Source organism: Borostomias antarcticus, assembly GCF_949987555.1.
Source record: "Borostomias antarcticus genome assembly, chromosome: 4".
In the NCBI taxonomy this organism is placed as follows: domain Eukaryota; kingdom Metazoa; phylum Chordata; class Actinopteri; order Stomiiformes; family Stomiidae; genus Borostomias; species Borostomias antarcticus.
Genome location: NC_140237.1, coordinates 23,404,487 through 23,424,959, shown reverse-complemented (window position 1 = coordinate 23,424,959; position 20,473 = coordinate 23,404,487). Strand labels below are relative to the sequence as shown.

Sequence of the window (20,473 nt, the reverse complement as noted above, 5' to 3'; positions counted from 1 at the left end):
AGAGAAATGCAGATTTATAACAGGAAAAATATAACAGAAGATGCTTCTGACAGACATTTTGAACTGTGAACTATGTAGGCTACAAGGTTAATTCTATATTTCATAGAATACTTTTGTTGCAAGGAAATATAAAGGGATTCATGCTTTAGTAAACATAAATTTCAGTCATGACATGGTACATCATGCTTAATCACGGTCCGAGAGGAAAACATGGGAGGACATTACTGTTCTTAGCCTACATTGTAATGCTGTGGCTCCCCTGCAGGTGGCGCACATTACCTTATTTTGACAGAAGCGATATAACGCAGTTTCACTGAACCACTTTGAATAGCCTGCGAAGATGAAAACACACACAAGCTCGTAAACTCTTTCTCTTTCTCTCTCTCACACACACACACACACACACACACACACACACACACACACACACACACACACACACACACACAACGAGTGTGCCCAGGTTACACTTGTCGTACAGGTTACACCAAGAGAGAGATGCTCCACCACACCTCTGTCTGTCTGTCACTTCTGGTCCACACCTCACCTCACTCGGGCCAATCTAATGCAGGGAGCCCTTCATGGTGTAATATATATGTATATAGCCTATACCTTCTGGCAAATTGTCCTCCACATTCATTCATTCATTCATTCAAGATGGAAGGCGTTTAATTATCTAACATGACAGATAAAGAAAATAAACCAAAGTTTTCGTGGAGATCTGTTTGTATTTTTTTCTACATCCGTGAGAGTTCAGATTCAACTTTATGTGCTATCCGTCATGTTATTATTTGAGACAGCACTTTCACTCGATGCATACGCCTAATTCACACATCAAGTAGGATAGGAAGGCAAATCCAAATTTGACTGCGAAGAATCGATAGTGTAGTCAAAAAACAGGGTTTCGGAAGCATAGGCTACATGCTTATAAAATCTAGTGTCAGAAATTGCGCGGCCCTTGTCCTGCGTGGATCTGTCTTCTTCCTAAATGTGTCTGGTGGGATTCCCTCCGGAGTGACGCGTTGTAGACGCGGCTCCTATTGGCTGCGGGCTAAAGACGAATTTTCCATTTATGGATTGTTTGGTCAGGCTGCTCCGTCTGCTCGCTTAACTTTCCCGTCCAGACATACAGCAGCGTTCATTCGGTGCTTGATTCTAGTTCGTGCGCCAATGCATGTTTGGACTTAGGTGGTGGCAGTATGGACAGAGGCAGCTGGTCCTGAGGAGAATCTCTGCGTTCTGGAGCGCATCTGAGACCCTGCTGTGTATTCGGCCTCGTCTGATTTCCTAGACGCCGTCCAGTTTCATATTCAAACACATTCTGCCAATAAGTTTGATACAATTCTTGTTCAAGACGGAATACAGTAGATAAAGGATACTATAACGGTCTTTGGAAAGAGAGAATGGTAAGATCACTTTTCTTTGTTTTTCTATTTTACTATTTTTGGTCTTCTAACATTGGTTGTCCGAAAATAAGTTTGAAATGCCCATATTCCCTTTATGCCACATCCTCACTAGAGATTTTCATCACTTTGGAGTTTGTATGATTTGTGCGGTGTGTAGGCTATGGTTCAAGTTCAGACGGCAAAATAACACGCAAGGGAATCTGCATGTTTCTGGAATGAATGTGTGAGCGCCTATTGTTATGACTGCTAGGCTTAGGACCCATCTTTCTCGTCTTCAATCCAATCTAACATGTGATATGTTGATATAAATATACTTGTATTATAGAATTGTACCTCTCCAGTTTATACCTCTCTCCATGTACCTTTGACCCCCCCCCCCCCCCCCCGTCCCTCTCTCTCACTCGGACTTTGGCTGTAAACCATTGAACCAGACCAAACCTCTCGGGTGGTAACAGCTAGCCCCTGTTTGTTTTCAAACCTTGTTTGTCCACTCTACACACAATCTCACTGCCACGGCTCACGGGATGAAAAATATTAGGCCACTTCTTAAATGTTCTATCTTTAGTAATCTGACAGAGCATGCGATAAAGGAAAGGTCGCACTCAGATACAGTCACTATAGCAACCCTGACGGTCACACGGCTCCCACTTCCTAGTTTGGAGCTAGGTGCAGCCCTCATTTGAATAAAACAGGTTGGTCACACTGTGTGTGTGTGTGTGTGTGTGTGTGTGTGTGTGTGAGTGTGTGAGTGCGCGTGTGTGTAGGCTATGTACTCCACATGGAGACTGGTTTCTCCTGGTTACTGAATGTCATGCCTACAGTTTTAGCACACCACCCAGTGAGAGTTATAGGGAAGGATGCGTCCTGGACTGGTTGTGTGGCCTCTTCCTTTGTGTTTTGACAACAGCTCCGGAGGCCCTTGCTATAGTGGCAGAATTCGCACCGTGTGTATCATCTTAACAGTATTTCAGCTGAATCCAGCATAGTATCTGAGGAATTTCATTGTAAAACTTTCTTTGATGAACTTCGAAGAACTGACTGTTATCAACTAACTCAACAAATTCACATTTTCTAAGATAGTGTGACATATATTTTTAATGGAAAAATTGCCTTTATTACATCTTGCTTTATTGCATGCAGCTGAATGACACATCAACTATTCATTGGGAAAGACCATCCCCTGTAGGGTACATCAGACGGGGTCTAAGTATCTGCGGAATGATTGACATCATGTTTGTTTTTACCACTGCTGACCCTGCCCCGCTCAGCGCACAGTGCATTCTGCCTCTAGAACAGGTCAACCCTGTTGTGCAGTCTGTCAGTGGATTCCCAGCCCACAGAGTATGGAGCCTGTAGATCTGGTTTCCAACAATGGAACTTAAAGAACAAAGGTTTACCTTGACAGCCAAACAGAGAATGTGAAGTATTTTCAACAGTACAGTATATCTGAGGGGTAGTGCATTCTTTGAACTTGAAATTTGCTTCTGCAAATATATGAGGAAAGATGCAGATACTCCACACCTGATGAATATTGTAGCTCTATAAGTAAACTATGCAGAAAAATCTCTCTCTCTCTCGAAGAAGAAGAATATAAGCCATAAGACACAGAGCTCTCTGAAGAGGTGCAGTATCAAAATGAACTCGATATGTACGTAGATGTGCTGAAGTGAGACATATTCTTATTTTGACCACAGCTTTTTGTGGCCGTTGCCCTGACTTGGGTGACTAATTTCATGCTGAGCAACCAGGAGGAAATTGAGTGGTTTGCTTCTTGTGAGGTCACTGTAATATGATGGATGATATACTGTACAGTATACAGTAGGCTATATATATATACACATATATTATATATGTGTGTGTGTGTGTGTGTGTGTGTGTGTGTGTGTGTGTGTGTGTGTGTGTGTGTGTGTGTGTGTCAGAGATCGATTTACTATATTGATGAAGCAGGCACACTGATCAGAATTACATTTCACACATCTACACTTGTTTATTTTGGTGGGAACAGTCGAGAACTAGAGACCAATTTATGTTTCAACAGAACATTTTTGCTGGTTCTGCAAGGGAGTCTGCCCACTCCAGCCAGTTATGAAGCAGTTGTTTTTAAGAGAATTTAAGGGGACTGCTAATATGCAGGATTATAGGATTACTGTACATTTTTTCTCAAGAGTCAGAATCTAGGTTTACAGCCTGTCATCCTACAAACTGAAAGTGACAAAAGTTATCCTGGCTGTCTCTGCTTTTCTCTTGGATGACGTCAAGGAGAGAGAATGAACATAATTCACCAGTGGAAAACACAGTGTAGTTACCTCAGGACATAACTCTCTTTCTCAGCGAGGTTTTTGGGGGGGCACATCGAGAGAGCCAGTGTTTGGCTAGTGTGGAAAAGAGCAGTCTGTCACTCAGACTGTCTGGAGTACCAGACAGTAGCATCGCTCATAGGCCCGCTCTCCGCCAGATGCTGAATACTAGGTCAGTATGACAGCATATGGTTTGCATTAGTCTCTCCTGTAGGGAGGTGCATGCTCAGTAACATCCCCCCATTTCAAAGCCTGCGCTCCATTTTCGACCCTGCGCTGCTGAATAGATTTTCGGCGGAATTCAAGCCCTCTCTAAAAACAGAACAAAACCCCTTCCACGGAACTGGGGAACTCATTAAGCTTTTGGTCACCGTGGTCCAGTAAACCCTCACTCTCCCCCTTTATCAATCCCACACGACTTGGTCTTTGTTACAAAGCTAGCTCTCCATGTTCATGGTGTTTCCGTAAGCCATCACAGAGGCTCCACTGTCTACCAGACTGGATCTCAGGTCTGCTAGTGGACCGTGGATGGTTTAAAGTTGTCCATGGATGTTAGATTTTGCTCTGAGATGTGTCTGTTAGTGTCATAACATTCTCACAAAGTTATCCTGGATCATATTTACCTATTAGTCTTAATCCCCTGGGGTTTGTTTGTGCAAATGAAAAGTTAACAGGATGAAAGAAAATTCAAAGGCTGAAGTGAGCTTTACTTTTGCTTCTGTGAATGTGCTGCTGTTGACCTTTCCACACGGAGATCTATTTTATGATGTGTCAGATCCTGCCATGTTGGGAGCTGCCCCACATTAGAGCATCTCGTTTCATGATGATCAAGCTATATGCCAATAAACACAGTAACTTCTCCTGGTTTTGGCGTTTATTCAACCCCCTGGACCTGATCATGGTAACGTAGCCTTTTTTCTCCCCCAAAACCACAGGCCATTGTTCTTTGCTAAAAACATACAAATGTATACCACCTGTTCCTCTTGTGGACCAAGGGGCCTTAGAGAATTTGGCTTGGTTTTATTGATGAAAGGTCAAACAAATCATTCCTTCATTTTCATCTTTCCTCAGTCAGTTCAATGATGGCACTGTGATCATAAAGCTCTTTGATATTCTTTGAACTTTGAAACGCGTCCCTCAGCTAACTGAGTCCTGGATGTGGTGATGAGGGGAGGGCCAGCCAGCTGTCCTCCCTCTGTAACCTGTAACCTGGGCCTGAGGGCTGCTGTGTCCAGCTGACTGTCAGCCATTCTCCCCTGTCCTCTCCTGGCTCACCACAGTTTCCTGCGTCTCTGCCCTGGGTACACACTGTGCTTGTGAGACTCCGCCTGGCTCCTCCACACTCAGCACCATTGCCTACAGGAGCACTACTGGCTCTGTTGAACGGAGAGCACAGACTATTCCACAATCTCCTCCCCCAGGGAACCTTACCCAGAGAGGGACAAGAGAGAGAACCAGGCTGGTTCTCTGATCCCCAAGTGTTGTCCCGGCAACATCTGATACGACTTTAAGAGTCTGATGTGTGTGTGTGTGTGTGTGTGTGTGTGTGTGTGTGTGTGTGTGTGTGTGTGTGTGTGTGTGTGTGTATTCTCCCCACACGGACAAAACAGACCTGTTCCTGTCTGGGCAATTATTGAACGGCTGGAATGTTTTATGGAGGTATAATGTGTAGTAAATGGAATCTTACACTTTTACTTGAAATACATAGTGCCTTTAATTTCAGTTACTACTGTATATTACAGAGAATCTTATTTGCCTGACTTTTTTTCACTTTGGTGTCACAGGACATCCTTACTGTAAGGTGGTAGCACTATTCAATACAGTTATACAGTTATTATCATTATACAGGGTTTATACATGTATTGTAATTATTTTATTGGCTGTTAATCTAGATTTTGAGATACTGTATGGATGATTGATAAACCATTCAGAGAGGTTAGTTTATTCGATTAAGGGGAACAGCATGATTCATTTGTCTGTGGCTGAACTGTAGTGCACTGTAATGCTGTTTTGTCACGCTGAACTGCACAGGTATGTTGTGATTGCTCACCTAGCATACAGACAACAAACATGCCCTGAGTTCCAAGGGTGGTGATCACTGCATTCCAGTACGAGCTGGTTAATCAGCCAGATGTCTTCATCTCTCGCCTGGATGAATAGATTAATCTCCAGTGACATGTTAGGGTCGCTGTCACCTCAGTAGTACAAACATGTCATTAGACTTGGTGATTTAGTTGCAAATTAAGGTAGAACTATTCTTAGATAGATCAAGTCTTTATTTAGACAGGGAAGGACATACTGAGACCAGGTCTCTTTTATAGACCTGCCCTGCTTACAAACAACATAGTAATACAGTAGCAGAGACAACGTGCGGACAGCAATGACAATGTACAACTTACAGTCAACGAATACAGTAGCAGAGTAGATCAGTAGATCGCAGAGGCTATGCTCAAGCCATTCAAAAGAAAGGCCATAAAAAAAGTAACTTGATGATGCGCATTGAAGTTGCTTGTGCAGATGAGCCCAAATGAGCAACTTTTGCCTCCTTCTACTTTGTAGATTGTGACCGTTTTGTACTGTAGTTTAGCTGAGTATTTTAATGATTTAATCATGTGTGGGTGGATTTCATCATTGTTTAGGCTTGTATGTGTAGCTGCTACAACTCATTTTATAAAATCTATTTTGTACCAGGGTAAAGAGGGCTCATAGTAGCCTAGCAAAATCAATCAGAAACTCAAAAAAGTCAGGTGCTAGTCATCAGAATGTATTGTGCTGTGTGATTGAGTCATTTAAGAAGGCTAAATACACTCTGACAACTAGCTTACTTTTACCTGTTAAGATTGTGCAAGGCATATATAAAACAAAGTTAACGTTCCACTTCCACTGTGAAATAATTAGTAGCTTGATTAATAAATGTATTCTTCGATTTTGAAACAGTAGCTTGTTATTTCGGTTGTATGTTATTCTTTATGGGTTTTCAGCAATAAGATATGACTTTAATGATATGTGAATTAAAACCTAGCCAATGTAAAGTGACAAGGGACAGAAGGGTGGGGGTTCCTGGGGCGTGGGGTGGGGGACCGGTCATTTTAACAGTAGCTCACAAGCCAAAAAGGTGTGGGCACCCCTGGTCTACCTCATGCTGCTGAGTTGTTGAACATGTTTGCTTTACAGCCTGCTCAGAGTTCAACAGGTAAACAGTCCTCTTCCAAAGCCTTCTATCTGCTAGCTTGTGTTCTCACCAACCAGAGACAGCTGTGGACAGGACGATCTGTTTCATTGGCCATGTATATGGTACACACATACTAGGAATTTGACTAGGGTTAAGGCATACGCTGATGAGGACGACATAGGACGGGGTGCAGGAGAGGACAGAAACAAATGTCACACTCCATAGCTGAACTCCGCTTACCTGGCCAGCTTGTTTCCACTGTTCCATTATATCAGGAGATTGGAAGCCTCTGTCAGCGCTTGCCTTCTCCCAACAGACTCTTTTATCAGGCCGTCTCAGTCACTGTGACACAGGTAACCATTGTTTTCACCCTGCATAATTCACAAGTGTAACAACACAGGTGGTCATTCTGCCTCTTTTACAGAGCTGTTTTGCTGTAAATTACAAGTACTGTAGTAGCTTGGCATTTGCAGTGTTGGCCAACAACTTGAATGTGCATGTTATGGTAAATGGACTGCACTTATATAGCACTTTTATCCAAAGCGGTTTACAATGGCCTCTCATTCAACCATTCACACACACATTCACACACCAATGGCGGCAGCTGCCATGCAAGGCGCCAGCCTGCTCATTGGGAGCAATTTGGGGTTCAGGTCTTGCCCAAGGACACTTTGACATGTGGACAGAAGGAGCCGTCGACCCTGCGGTTATTGGACGACCCGCTCTACCTCCTGAGCCACAGAATCCCCTTGAACATCCTTCAAATGTGCATGTTACCGACCCCAACAGCCACTACACAGTGTGTAGTGATATTTTCACTCACATTAAAAATGCTCCTTTAGCTTCTAGCTTGAGTGCCGTGATGGAGAGTGACCATCTTATTGATGTCAAAAACATGATATCAAGACAGCTGGAGATAATTGAAAGAGCTCTATATTACACTCTGCCCTTTAAGTGGGAGTGCACAAAGACACAGCTGATACTTTTATCATCTTTACTCGTTCTTCTTACATTTTTACTGCGCCTGCCAAACCCTTTGAAGGGAATTTTATTTGAAAAATGTGTCCAAAAGATTAGTCAGGTCGGAGGAATTTGCAGTGTGACAGTGAGGGCGGTGTGATTCCTTAAGTTAAAGGCTAGTCATAAGTGAATGTAAATGTTTGCAGTGAATACATACATGGAAAACCAGGCTATACTGTATGGAGTTTGTGGTTCCCTGTGTGACACCTGCAGTACTGTTGGGTAGTGACTGAGTCTGGGAAGTGACTTAGTCAGAGTTTTTTTTAAATATCTGGTCAGCAGTTTAGGCTTCTCAGACAGGCATGAACTGATTCACTGGAAACAGAAACTGCTCCAAAATAGGTGTTTTATATTAAACCTTTCTGGGCACTTTGTCTGAGAATAGCATCATATGCAGACAGCTGGAGCGTGTGGATCATGTGAAGGTTTCTGACTGAGGTACTGACTGGCTGTGTGTTTGTACTTGATTGAAGGCTTTTCTAAGAAGGGAGCGGTTGCTGCTGATGTCTGACTGAGTGTTTATCGTCATCTCAGATGGAGTTGTACTGCTCCTGGTTGCTAGCCAGCACCCCGATTCCCATAGCCTGTGAGTAGGATGCTCTGACTGGCATTGTTACTCAGCACTGCCTATGCAGAGCAATGCCAGCTTTAGCATTACAGTATGTTGTTAAATGTCCATGATGCGTGAATGTGACACACAGCATAACTTCGTTTTATTTTATTTTATTTTTTTTGCGAGGGGAACATTTTGTTAACCCTCTCTGTTTTAATTCAGTCCAAAAATAGATGAAGTACAGAGTCTCAGCTCTTGCGAGTGTTTAATCAAGCTCCCACAGATGTCTGGCTTTGATTAACGTCTCAGTTATGCCTCTCTTTTGTGGGCTGCTAATATCTCTTAAAAGCTGTTGTATATCTGTACAAATCTGTAAAACTTTGCTTAGGCAGGGCAGTTTTATGGGCAGTAGTAATTTATACACTCCAAGTGACTAACAGTACAGTTTGCGCCTTGTGTGTGGATCACTGTATGTGTACAGTAACAAGCAGGCCCACAAACAAATATTGACTTGTCTAGAAGTCACACAGTGTTCACTTGCCTCTGTTGAATAGCCTAGCTGATATCAATTGATAGAGCCGGTCCATTTGTCTGTCCTCTCTTGGAAAGAAACACGCTTTCTGCTCTTGTGGCTTGTGCATTTTGTCGTGAATCTTTTTGCCCCTGAAAGGGTCAGTTCATAAGTAGAGGGAGTGAACTCAGAGACACCAAAGTAACGAAATGAGCCGTACAGAACATCTACTCATAGGCCTACAAGGGCTGCTTCTTCCTTTACAACACGAACAAGGCATGCTACACACCTATTCACACCTCTTAGGACAAGTTGCCGTCTGCATATGATTCTATTTGTGGTACATAGCCCCCAAACCCCCACCTCTCATAGTAATATTGCTGAGATATCTCTCCCAGTCTCCACTGCGGCTATAAAAACTCAGGCGCTGAAAGCACTTAACGTGTCTCAGAGAAAAGACATCCGCCTCTTTGCTCCAGGCATACCGTTTGTCTGACCTTCAGCGAACTGTCCGACGATTACTTGGCTCTCTGCTCATGTCGACTTCCCTGTGCCAGAGTGGCACCGAACCCCCACGGACCCGGACAGTTCTGGTATACAGTAGGCTAGTACAAACATCTCCTGCAGCCTTGCTATGTTTTCCAGTGCCCTCCTCCTGTGTTCTGTTCAGGAGCTGTCCTGCCCAGGCCTGGGAGGTCTTGTTTTCATATATCTGTCTAAATGAGCCAATTAGTTCAGACCATAACCCCAGGACCGCTGCTGGGATAAAGCCTGGCTCATTCACAGTAGGCTAGCTGTGGAGAACTCGGCCGTTTAATGGCAATGGAGCCTTCCTCCTCCTGGCAACTGCCTCATTAAAAGAGGACTTCGTTTCTTTTTGGTGCTATGATCCTAGGCTCTTACATGAAGGTATACTCTAGATGTGGAGGGTTTTTCATACAGTATCACATTCAGTGTGACAATCTCTCTGCAGTTAACAGTAGCTGTAGCGGTGAAAACAGGCTCTTGAAAATGTGTCTGATTTGAATCTTTCAGTTGCATAAAAAATAATTTAGAGGAAATTCATGCTAGCTGAAAACAGCTTTCCAACTGGCAGATCTGTGTTGTAGCTTGAGGTTTTATTCAAATAATGACTTCCGTTGAGTGTGCTGCCCCATATCCCTCATGAATGTGGGTGAATGACAGACCACCCAGATGTACTCTTCCTGGTCCAAAGAAAAGAGCTGGTGATTCCAGAATGACCAGCGTGACTTGTTCTATGGGTGGGTATCGCTGGTGACTCACACTATGGCTCTGGCTCAGAGGCAATGTTTACCCACACTACCTGTTTGGATCTAGCTGTGTTCAGAAAGGGAGATTACATGGTTGTTGCCTCAGGGATGTAAAAGCCATGTCATGGGACCCACTTAGGGTATCCAGTAAAGGGAGTTGAACGTGTGTGTGTGCGCCTCAGAAAAAAACCTGACAATGTATTAGAGGCTGTAAAAATGGAGGAAAGGTTCTTCCCCATAGAGATGGACAAGTACCACATGAAAACAAGCTTTTACTTGAGTACAGTGCACAAACAGATCATTTTGCATACGTTCACAGCCTAGAGAGGGTGGAACCTAGTTGGGTCTGTGTGACCGAAACCTAAGACTGGAGAAACAGCAGGAGTTCCTGTGGTGCAGCGAATCATTGCTATGAATGAGCACCCGCTGCAAATGGTTTGTTTACCTTTAGCCAGCAAGAAAAATACTGAGGCTGCTCTTAAAATGAGTATCCATGGTGACGTATCCCCTCTCTAGGTTTTCTGAGGAGGTCCACCCTATACCTCACAGCCTTTGATAATATACTTCATTAGTCTTTTTAAGTGCAGGTTTCAACATAGACGTCATTTATTTCAGGGACGTTGTCTCTTGAATTGTGATATTTCGCGAGTTTCCAAAGAATTCAAATTCTAAAGTATTCTAAAATGGGGGAATTGCTGCTGTATTTAGCACATATTTTCCAAACGTGGTCTCGAGACATGAAAAACCCCTCCTATATCAGCTTTCACGTGCTGAGCACCACCTCCATTCTCCCTCCACGTCTCCCCCCGACCCTGCCCAGCCGTGACTGTCCTGCCCAGGCCCGAGGCCTCGACGCTCTCCACATCACACCAGGGTCAGCTACTGCGCAGGACTGAGTAGCGCACTGAAACGTAACTAAATCTGTGGAAAAGTAGGACCCCTCTTTTCACTTGTCTTACATAAAAGAACTAAGGAACCTGTATGTCAGCCATGGCCCAGATACATTTCAGTATTAGGGTGAAAGACTTGGACAAGGGTAACAGGCCGAGTCAGGACGCCCGCTACTCTGCATTATTGATGCCGGTGTTCCTTTCCTGAACAGGTGAACATAGACAAGGTGTAAGTTGCACAGCAGATTGAGTGGAATGCCGCAGAGCAGCCTGGGTCCCAATGAAAACTGTCACTGCAACACCAGCACCAAATGAGCTTTACAGACAGGATGGCGCGTGCGGAGGTGATAATGGCTCTCAGATAAACACAGGAAGACTCTGATTGGTGTTATTCATATTGCCTGTGAGTCTGGGTAGCTACAGTACAGTAGGATTTTTTTCCCACTGGCTCGGGCATTAGGCCTATGCATTAATGGAAGGAGTTACTACTGCCTGGGTCAGAAATGTTTTGACTGACTGTGCCGGGGGACGATTATTACCCCGGAGAAAACTCTGGCTCGGCGAGGGCCAGCGATCCCCCTGGCGTTAGGAAGGGGCAGGGTACCTCAGAGGCGGTGCCGTCGGCTCCCCGTTGGCCCGCCGCGGCGGTCTGTGCCCTGAGCACGGCTGCCCCTCAGACAGCAGGGCCTGCCGCAGCGACCACGGTCGAGTCTGTAGTCCAGTAGTTCCATCTGGAGGTTCCAGCATCGCCTCGGAGGAAGAGGCCGGTGGGTGTCTGAGGTGCTCTGTGAAACCTATAATGATTATCCCATCTCTGAGGCTGTAGCAGCTTCGCACTGTGGCTCATTGTTCCTCCTTCCCCCTCTCCGTCTCTCTCTCTCTCTCTCTCTCTCTCTCTCTCTCTCTATCTCTCTCTCTATCTCTCTCTCCCCCTCCCCTCTCTCCCTCTGGGACAGTTGTGTCTGAGTCATGCTCTGCGGTCGTCCTTTCTGATGCCTGTTTTGTTTGGTTCTTTTCCTGCCATTGAGAGGTTTCGTTCTCCCAGTCAGCACTCTTTGCCTCTGGTTCCCCACCACAGTAAGCGGTCGGCAGACATTGGCGACTCAGCGGCTAATCCACGGCAGTGATAGAGTCCAGGTGGAAGCTCTGTTTACAGCGGGATCCCTCCTTAGTGCGCTCCGCAAAGTTTACGTCACACTTCACGGGGCCTATCTGCCAGACCTAGTAGACCGTAACGAGGGAGAAACTGTGTGTTCAGAGGCTGTAAGATGATCGGGGCCGTGACGTGATGATGGGTTGTTAATACAGACGTTCTTCTCCGGACTGGGGTGAAAGGTCACAGCTGATGTATGGCTGTGTGACCCGTCGGTGACCAGGGTGGTGGAGACAGGATGTACTAACTGACAGCATTTCCTCCAGGAACAGACATATGGGTGGCCCGGCAGAAGGAGGGTGGGGGGGGGGGGTCAAAGCCTTTGGGTGAATAGGTTTGAGGTAGGGGGTCGTTTTATTTTTGGGTTTTCAATCAACAAAATTGTGGAACTTGCTTCTGTAAGCATATGTGCATTCGGCACAAAGCTTTGCTAAAATATTTCCAGATTACATTAATCTATCTTGGAAGGACGGCGCCTTCTAAAGCGGGATTCAGAAAACCAGGTCAAGTCAACTGCTACATGGTAGCAGGACACATGTATGCACTTATCCAGCACTGGGCAGAGAACAAAAGGCATTTGTACTGTAGCCTATTCCTGGCCAAATCCCAAGCAATATCCGCCGAGATGCCAATGTTTTAGAATACCTACACTAGCCCATTAGGCATTTCTGTGTAGCTACAGCACCGAGCCTACAAATCTGGTTTGGGATCCTTCGCACTGGGTTATATGTCTGCCAGGTTTAGCCTTAAGATGCATTTGCAGTCTACACTTTAATCAAACCCCAGACGTTCGGACTAACTTATTTCTCCTGTAGTTGGGATCAGCACCTCATTATGAATCCTAGTCTGTTGAAAACAGCCCAGAGTCTCCGCTGGGTCCGGAGCCAAACCGCGACCTGCCGCCTCGCCTGCAGTGTAGACGACGGTGGCTACACACACGACTACAGTACATTCCTATCTTATCATTGTAGAAGTATGATATCAAAGGCATGATCTTCCGTATCTTTTCAGCAGACCGAGACTATGAAACACTGACTGAACCAATGTCTCAAAACAACCCCCCCCCCCCAACCCCACCCACCCACCATATGACTAAAACAGTACGGTTGCCGTCATCTGTGTAATCTAAAACAACCTGGGTTGTCCAATTGGGTTTCATTGAATTATAGACTGTGGCGCTACTCCTCTTGTTAAGAGTGGAGGGGAGTGTTCCTTCTGCTGGGCTTAGATCCGGCCTTGCGGTGGAGGCACAGCCCTGAGACGTAGCCTTAACACATGGTGGGTTGTCAGGCCCAGCGCTGGAACAGGAGAACGGGGTACGAGAGGGGGGTGGATGGGGGGGGCTGCCGCCTGTGATACTGAATCAAACCCAGCCATTTCCTGTGCCCTGTGCCTCAGCTCCGCACTCGGCACTCGCCATATATGGCAATGGTATTTTGCATGAAGAAAAGCTGGCCTTATGGATCTGGTGCTGGGGCAGAGATTCCTCAAATGTTGCCGGATTAACTTGAGGGGGGAAAGAGAAGGGTGAGGGAGCTGATTGTTTTTTCAGAGGGAGAATGAGAGCAAGACATACATCAGTTAAATCATAGTTCTGCTTTGACACAGGTCAGAATCGTACTTCCTGTGGTCCACCTTTATTTTGACATATCTAAACATGTAATTTATGTGAATGAAAGTGTACATACAACATTTTCTATTGTATAACTGATACCATGAAGTATGCTGCTACTAAGGAGGACTGTGCGTGTGCGTGTGTGTGAGTGTGAGTGGAGTGTGAGTGTGTGTCTGTTTGTGTACGCGTGTATGCCTATGTGTGTATGCCTGTGTGCCTGTGTGTGTGTGAGTGTGTGTGTGTGTGTGTGTGTGTGTGTATGCGTGTATGCCTATGTGTGTATGCCTGTGTGTGCGTGTGTGTGTGTATGCCTGTGTGTGCGTGTGCGTGTGTGCATCTGTGTGTGTTAAGGTAGTTAAGCTGTTCTCGGGGGGGGTGGGGGGTGTGCAGGTTCCATGGTGATGTTATTGTTGCTCGCTAGCTAACGGCCCCTGGATGCCCCCCCTGTTGGGCTGTGTGCTGTCAGACCTCCAACACACACCTTCCTCCTACAGTACCTCAGCTTTTCCGCCAGCCTGGGGAATCACTTACCGCACAGCACAATACTCCCTCACCTCTCGCCTGGGACACACTGGACTCCAACCACACACAGCCGCCCATGTATTGATGTGCTTATGATGTCACCATATCTGGAGAGTATTTAACTTTGTTTTCAATTTCTACTCATGATAGTAAATAAGGAATTTAGAAAAAGCCTTTTCTGTTTCACCAAAGAGTTGACTACTTGACCTTTTGCCTCAAGTGTTTCCTGCTTATGAACTCTCTCTCTCTTAAAACAGGACATCATCATCCCTAACAACAACAACAAGATAAATATAGCCTCCTTAAAATGCTGGCTCAGCGCTCTTGTATCCGGTGGTTGGTCTAGTGTGGTACTTAATTTTTAGATCGAGGGTTTAGTCCTACACAACATGAATGTTGTTGGCTATAATAGAGTTTGCCTGGAGTTGAATCTAGCTATTGTGTGTGTGTGTGTGTGTGTGTGTGTGTGTGTGTGTGTGTGTGTGTGTGTGTGTGTGTGAGTGTGAGTGTGAGTGTGAGTGTGAGTGTGAGTGTGAGTGTGAGTGTGAGTGTGAGTGTGAGTGTGTGTGTATACCCAGCAAACGTATTGTTGTCTTCATTAGCACATCCTCTGCGAGGAGAAGGTGTTTACGAGGTCGCCGGCTATGACATCACCTGCCGTGCTCCCTGCTCAGGCAGCCAATCAGAGAGGAGAAAGCTACCTTTTCTTCTTTTGCTTAAAAAAGTTGTAAAACATGATAATAGATACCGTCTGGGACAATTAATCCAGCGGTAATTACGTCGTACCTCCTGAGTAAAAATGCACATAGACTGAGAAGTTATTAGCATTCCTCCCTGTGTCCCATGCTAAGACCGTAACAGTCTGTAAAGAGCTGTATTTATTTTGTTGGTGGAAGAAAACCTAGACGCCCTTGAGATCATTCAGGGGTTCATTTGTGTAATTGCTCTCCTCGACTTTGTGCAGTTCAATTACTAAGGGTTACCACGGCTTTCCATTGGTCAATTATCTGCTATGGTGTCCCTTTATTTTTCTCTTAAGTTCCCCATGGTTTTACTCAGTGTTGTTTCGGTATGGCGAGTTGGATCAGGTTGGAGAACAGTGTGTTTCTCTTCTCATATTCTTTAAATTGCGTGTTACCATGTGCCAACAGTTCACAGTTCAAGCTATCTCAGCCCATGGATCTGTCTGATCCAGGTACAAGCCTGTGTCTAATCCCAATCACTTCACAAGCAGAATCAAAGCATTCCAACGGGGGAAAACATCACAGGAGTACAGAAGTTCAAAGCTTGCGCTGTTTGTTATCAATAAAAGGCCGACTGTGCACCCTCCCCCTTTCCCCTCCTCTCCATATGAACGGGATTTGGTGGTAAAGAGTTAAAATGGCAGAGGATGATGTGTCCAGAGTTGACTAATGCTCTGGATCCGTTCTGACCCCTTTCATTGGCTCTCCGTCCAGGGGAAAGAGACTCACTCCTCACAGCGTATTGTGATCCTCTTCCACAGTAGCCAGATGACACTGACTCATAGCACATGATGGATGACCTCAGCCTTCTGGAGACCCATTCCGCAGTGAGGAGAGGAAGGGAGAGAGAGAGAAGGGGGGGTGGTGGTGTGTGTGTGTGTGTGTGTTGGGCGAGGGGGTGGGGGGGGGTGCTGGACAGGAGTCAGGTCACAGGCATTTGGCCCACAGAGAGCACTTTTGGGAATCCTGACCTTGCACCTATTTCAAAGTTAAAAGAAACAAGGCTTAACATCTGTGCGGTGACTGAAACACGCGGATGTGAAGCTTTCTGTGTGAAAATAACATGTTACTCATGTGGAAGCTCCAGTTCATGTGAGTTATTGGGCAGTTTTCTCCCTGACTGAATGTTTGGCTGTTGATGTAGTAGTCGCACCAAATTAAATTCTATTACTCAGTCTTCAAATCTTCAAATATAATAACAGGAAGGGAGGAAAGGAAAACTTCTGCTGATTCAATTGTACTGAGAGTAATCTCAAAGTTTATGGGTCCTTGTTTTTCATGTAACCATAGTACTATTTCTATGAAAGGGAAGTTATACTTCCGTGTATATACAGTACTGTGTGTGTGTGCGTGTGCGTGTGCGTGCGTGCGTGCACATTGTAAAAATTCTGTTCGATGTCTGTGATAATTGGCAGTCGCCATATACTGTACTAGTACGGAGGAGACGCTGCTTGCAACTTGTGTCGTTGAGATTCCCAAAGATTGTGCATCAGTCTATATTATTGTTTGTGTTCAATGATTTCTTGTCATAATGTGAACTCAAATAAAGTTTTTAAAACATGTGTGTGTGTCTGTGTGTGTGTGTGTTGCAGGGGAGCCGGGGCCACTACCGGTATCACTGGCAGAGCCACAATGTCAAGCAGAGTGGCGTGGACGACATGGTGCTGCTCACCAAGATCAATGAGGACGCCATTGTGGACAACCTCAAGAAGAGATACATGGACGACTACATCTTTGTATCCTTCATATTCACTGCTGCTCACACTTAGGCGAAGAACAACGAACGACACACACACACATCACACACACACACACACACACACACACACACACACACACACACACACACACACACACACACACACAACATACACACAGTTCCCAGAATAGCTGAATCATTATTCACAGTGCTCTAGTAACTCTGAGTAATGGGCCTAGTGTTTGTGCCTCCAGACCAGAGGGTGCCTCCCTGCTCAACCCCCCTACAGCCAGAGCTGGGGGAGAGGCCTCTCCGAACCCCCGCCGGACTCCAGCTCCACTGGGCAGGGATGCATCTTAATCAGGTTTACTCTGGTTAGATCTGACCGTGCAGCCATGCTATATGGACTGTGAAGGGGTCAGTGGGGAGAGAGTGGAGGGAGAAGAGTTATGGAGAAATCTACTGTACAGAATGTCTAGTACACAGTGAATATGGGAGCAACTACTTTCCCACAACAACAGTCATGGTTTTGATTAAACCAGTATGTGTCTGTACTGAGAGCATGCAGGGGCCAAATACTTAAAGTGCCACAGGCCCCGAAGGCCTGTGTGAATCCTGACATTATAATCCAGAGTATTCTGGCCTATTGTTTTACGGGGGGTTTAAGAGCATTTATTTGAGATTTACCAGTTTAGTCCGCCCTACAGGACATGATATATAGATATTGCAGTTACACCATGGGGTCTGTGTGAACGGGCCCTTTTTTGAAGTGATGTCGAAAGTTCTCGAAGGAGCTCAATACTCACTACTACAACCTCATCTGTGCTCGACCCTCGAGCGGTATTTTGAATTATGGAACGGGTGATGGCCCTTTAAAAAAAAAAAAAAAAAACTATGAGTCAATCCTCTGATTGTGGTCAAAAAATAGCAACAACACTTGAGTGTTCCAGTCAGTACCGTTCTGGGACAGGGTCACTGCAGCCAAGCCACCCTCAATGCCAGCTTTATTTGCCTTATAAGCAGCTTTGAGCTGAGGGGCCAAAACCTTGCATGGCCACACTGGGCGGGCTGTTCGCTGTGATATGTGAACACTGGGCCTTCACAAGGCTCCGGCTCCTATCCTCAAACACTCTGCTGATGATACCACACACACTGACGCAAGTTGCCCTGACGTCATGGGCCCAATTACTGAGTTTGGCTCACTCCTCACCCTCCACTGCAAGTGACTACTGTCAAGATTTATTAATATCTGAATCATTGCGTAAGGGGTCAGAGGAGTAGAGGGCTTTTCTCAATGGTGCTCAATGGGAGGTTCAGGACTTTGATGACACACTGTATGAGTCAGCTGGGCCAGAAAAAAATGCTGATACAGTATATTGACTCACCTTTTTGTTGTCAGTGTGTGATCCTTAACCCTTAACCTTCCCAGACTTATATCGGTCCAGTGCTCATCTCTATCAACCCCTTCAAGCAGATGCCATACTTCGGGGACAAGGAAGTGGAGATGTACCAGGGCGCGGTAAGTCGACGCTTCTCTGTGACACTGAGCTGTGGTAGCCATGGTACCTGGCCCAACCGTTCCATGTTCTTTCTGTTTACAAAACAATTCAGCAAGAATGTTTTCAACTTGTATCATAATTGCTTATGCTGCATCAGCTCCTAGCCAACTGCTTTGAGGTGGTATTGTCATTGTGGGAGGAATTATTTTTATGATAATGTTAACAGTTTGAAGAACAAAGGACTTGAAATGAACTGAGGTGAGGTGTGGTGCAATTTTTTTTTTCCAGCAGCACCCTTAGCTGGCGCAAATGTTGCTGGAGCCTTAGCCATAGCAAAGACTTGGCACTGCATTCGCAGAACAGTCTGTTCAAATCTGTATGCTTTAAACTGTTCTTGGCCAGCTTACTGAGAGAGGCCTTGGCTCACTAATCTGACATTTCATGAACTCCTAATGCTTGATAAAACGGTTAGCCCACTGACGTTACTACTTAATTACATAAAATACTCCTAATTCTTTTTTTTACAGTCTTTACAGTTAGTCCCCCCACTTAGAATTTAGCAAATGGACCCACCCAGTTTTACAATGAAATTCTCAAGTAATTATCCCCCCCTTCTTTAGGCCCAGTATGAAAACCCCCCACACATCTACGCCTTGGCAGACAACATGTACCGGAACATGATGATCGACAGGGAGAACCAGTGTGTCATCATCAGGTAAGAGTCTGAATCCCAGTGAGTCTCCTCCTAAAGGGGGCGGAAGAGGTGGCAAAAACCATTAACGACAGAGCTGGTATGTGAGATATGCTTGGCTGAATGAGGTTATAGACAGACAGACAGACGGAGAGAGAAGAGAGAGAGAGAGAGAGAGAGAGAGCGAGCTCAGATGATTATCAGTGTGTTGTTGACGCAGGTGGAGCTGTGCTGATGCACTGTTGAGCGTAACGATGATGGGTACAAGGGAACAGACCCAACAGGTTCCACCACCGCCGTAGGTAGAGAGCGCTGCTGGATAACTTGACAGTGAATACTCAATCCAATCATATTATATCACATTCCATCTTTGAATGGGAAAAAAATATTTGCCCCGAAGTCCTTAAACCCTGCTCTCGACGCTGGTGGCAGCTGGTTTGTTTTAGGCATATTGTACCCTCTCATCAGGATGTGGACTGAGGACCAAGCACAGGGTCTATTTATGTTCTTGCTTCCTGCTCTCACAAAACAGGAAGTGCACCTGCAGGGTCCTCCGCACCGGACCCTCTCACTGTAAGGACGGGAGGAAGGGAAGGAACGGCTCCCCCACTGCCACTGCTAGTGTAGAAAGGCTAGTAGTTCGGGGGGAATTTCACTGTTCTCCTTCTATGGTCAAAAGCTGTTGACTTTTCTACCAGCTGAACTGACTCACTGGCCTTGCATAGTTATCATAGGCCCTGCCCAACTTCCTCCCCTTGCCTCCCGTCTCCTTTCTGGTCTCTTTTAAACTAGCAAGGATCGTAAAGTAACAAATGCACCGTGTGAAAAGTGACTATTAAAGTATTCTGCCAGGGCCCGAGCTCGGTTCCTGGAAGCGCCTAGCAGACTAGAGTGTTCTGGGGCCCTAGGCACAATCAGAGGAGACCGCCAGTGGGGGCGGGGGGTTGTCTCATGGTTGGGGCTTTATCCTGTGGGCCAGTCACCTGGGCGCGGGCGGTTACCGTAGTGCTTACCTCATGGCGAATGGCCCCTGGTTCAGCACTTTCCCCCCGTTGTGCGCTCAGTGAGCAGCTGCCAGTACAGTTTCCCCACATAAAGGAATGGACGTGGATTTGTGATGGGACAGATCAACAAACAAAGGCCTCCGTGAAATCGCTGTCCAGGCAGAGCCGTCAGACCTGTGCCGTGTCAGACCCGCGCCGTATCAGACCCGCTACTCTCCCACTCATTAAAAACATGTGCAGTCCGACATGACATGAGTCACTTCAGCTGGTTGAGCTGTGTGAACTCAACCAGATGAAACCTCTGTGAACACCTGACTAGGTCCTTTTTTCTGCACTCCCAAATCCTTTTCGAGAGGTGATTTATATCCAAAGAACCAAGGAAATAATATGTTTTTGTAGATTTTGATGACACTACAAGCCTAAAACA

General features: G+C 45.7%; 1 protein-coding gene across 2 annotated transcripts in view; it reads left to right on the top strand.

Moving 5' to 3' along the window:
* Nucleotides 1-1,207: 1,207 nt before the first annotated feature.
* Nucleotides 1,208-20,473, top strand: part of myo1ea (myosin IEa) — a 47,691-nt gene continuing 28,425 nt past the window's right edge. For both annotated transcript variants that reach the window (XM_084436919.1, XM_084436918.1), the window contains exons 1-4: nucleotides 1,208-1,406; nucleotides 16,746-16,889; nucleotides 18,282-18,371; nucleotides 18,972-19,066. In XM_084436919.1, the coding sequence (XP_084293045.1) occupies nucleotides 1,404-1,406; nucleotides 16,746-16,889; nucleotides 18,282-18,371; nucleotides 18,972-19,066 (332 nt within the window). In that variant the 5' untranslated portion in view covers nucleotides 1,208-1,403. The remainder of the gene's footprint in view (nucleotides 1,407-16,745; nucleotides 16,890-18,281; nucleotides 18,372-18,971; nucleotides 19,067-20,473) is intronic.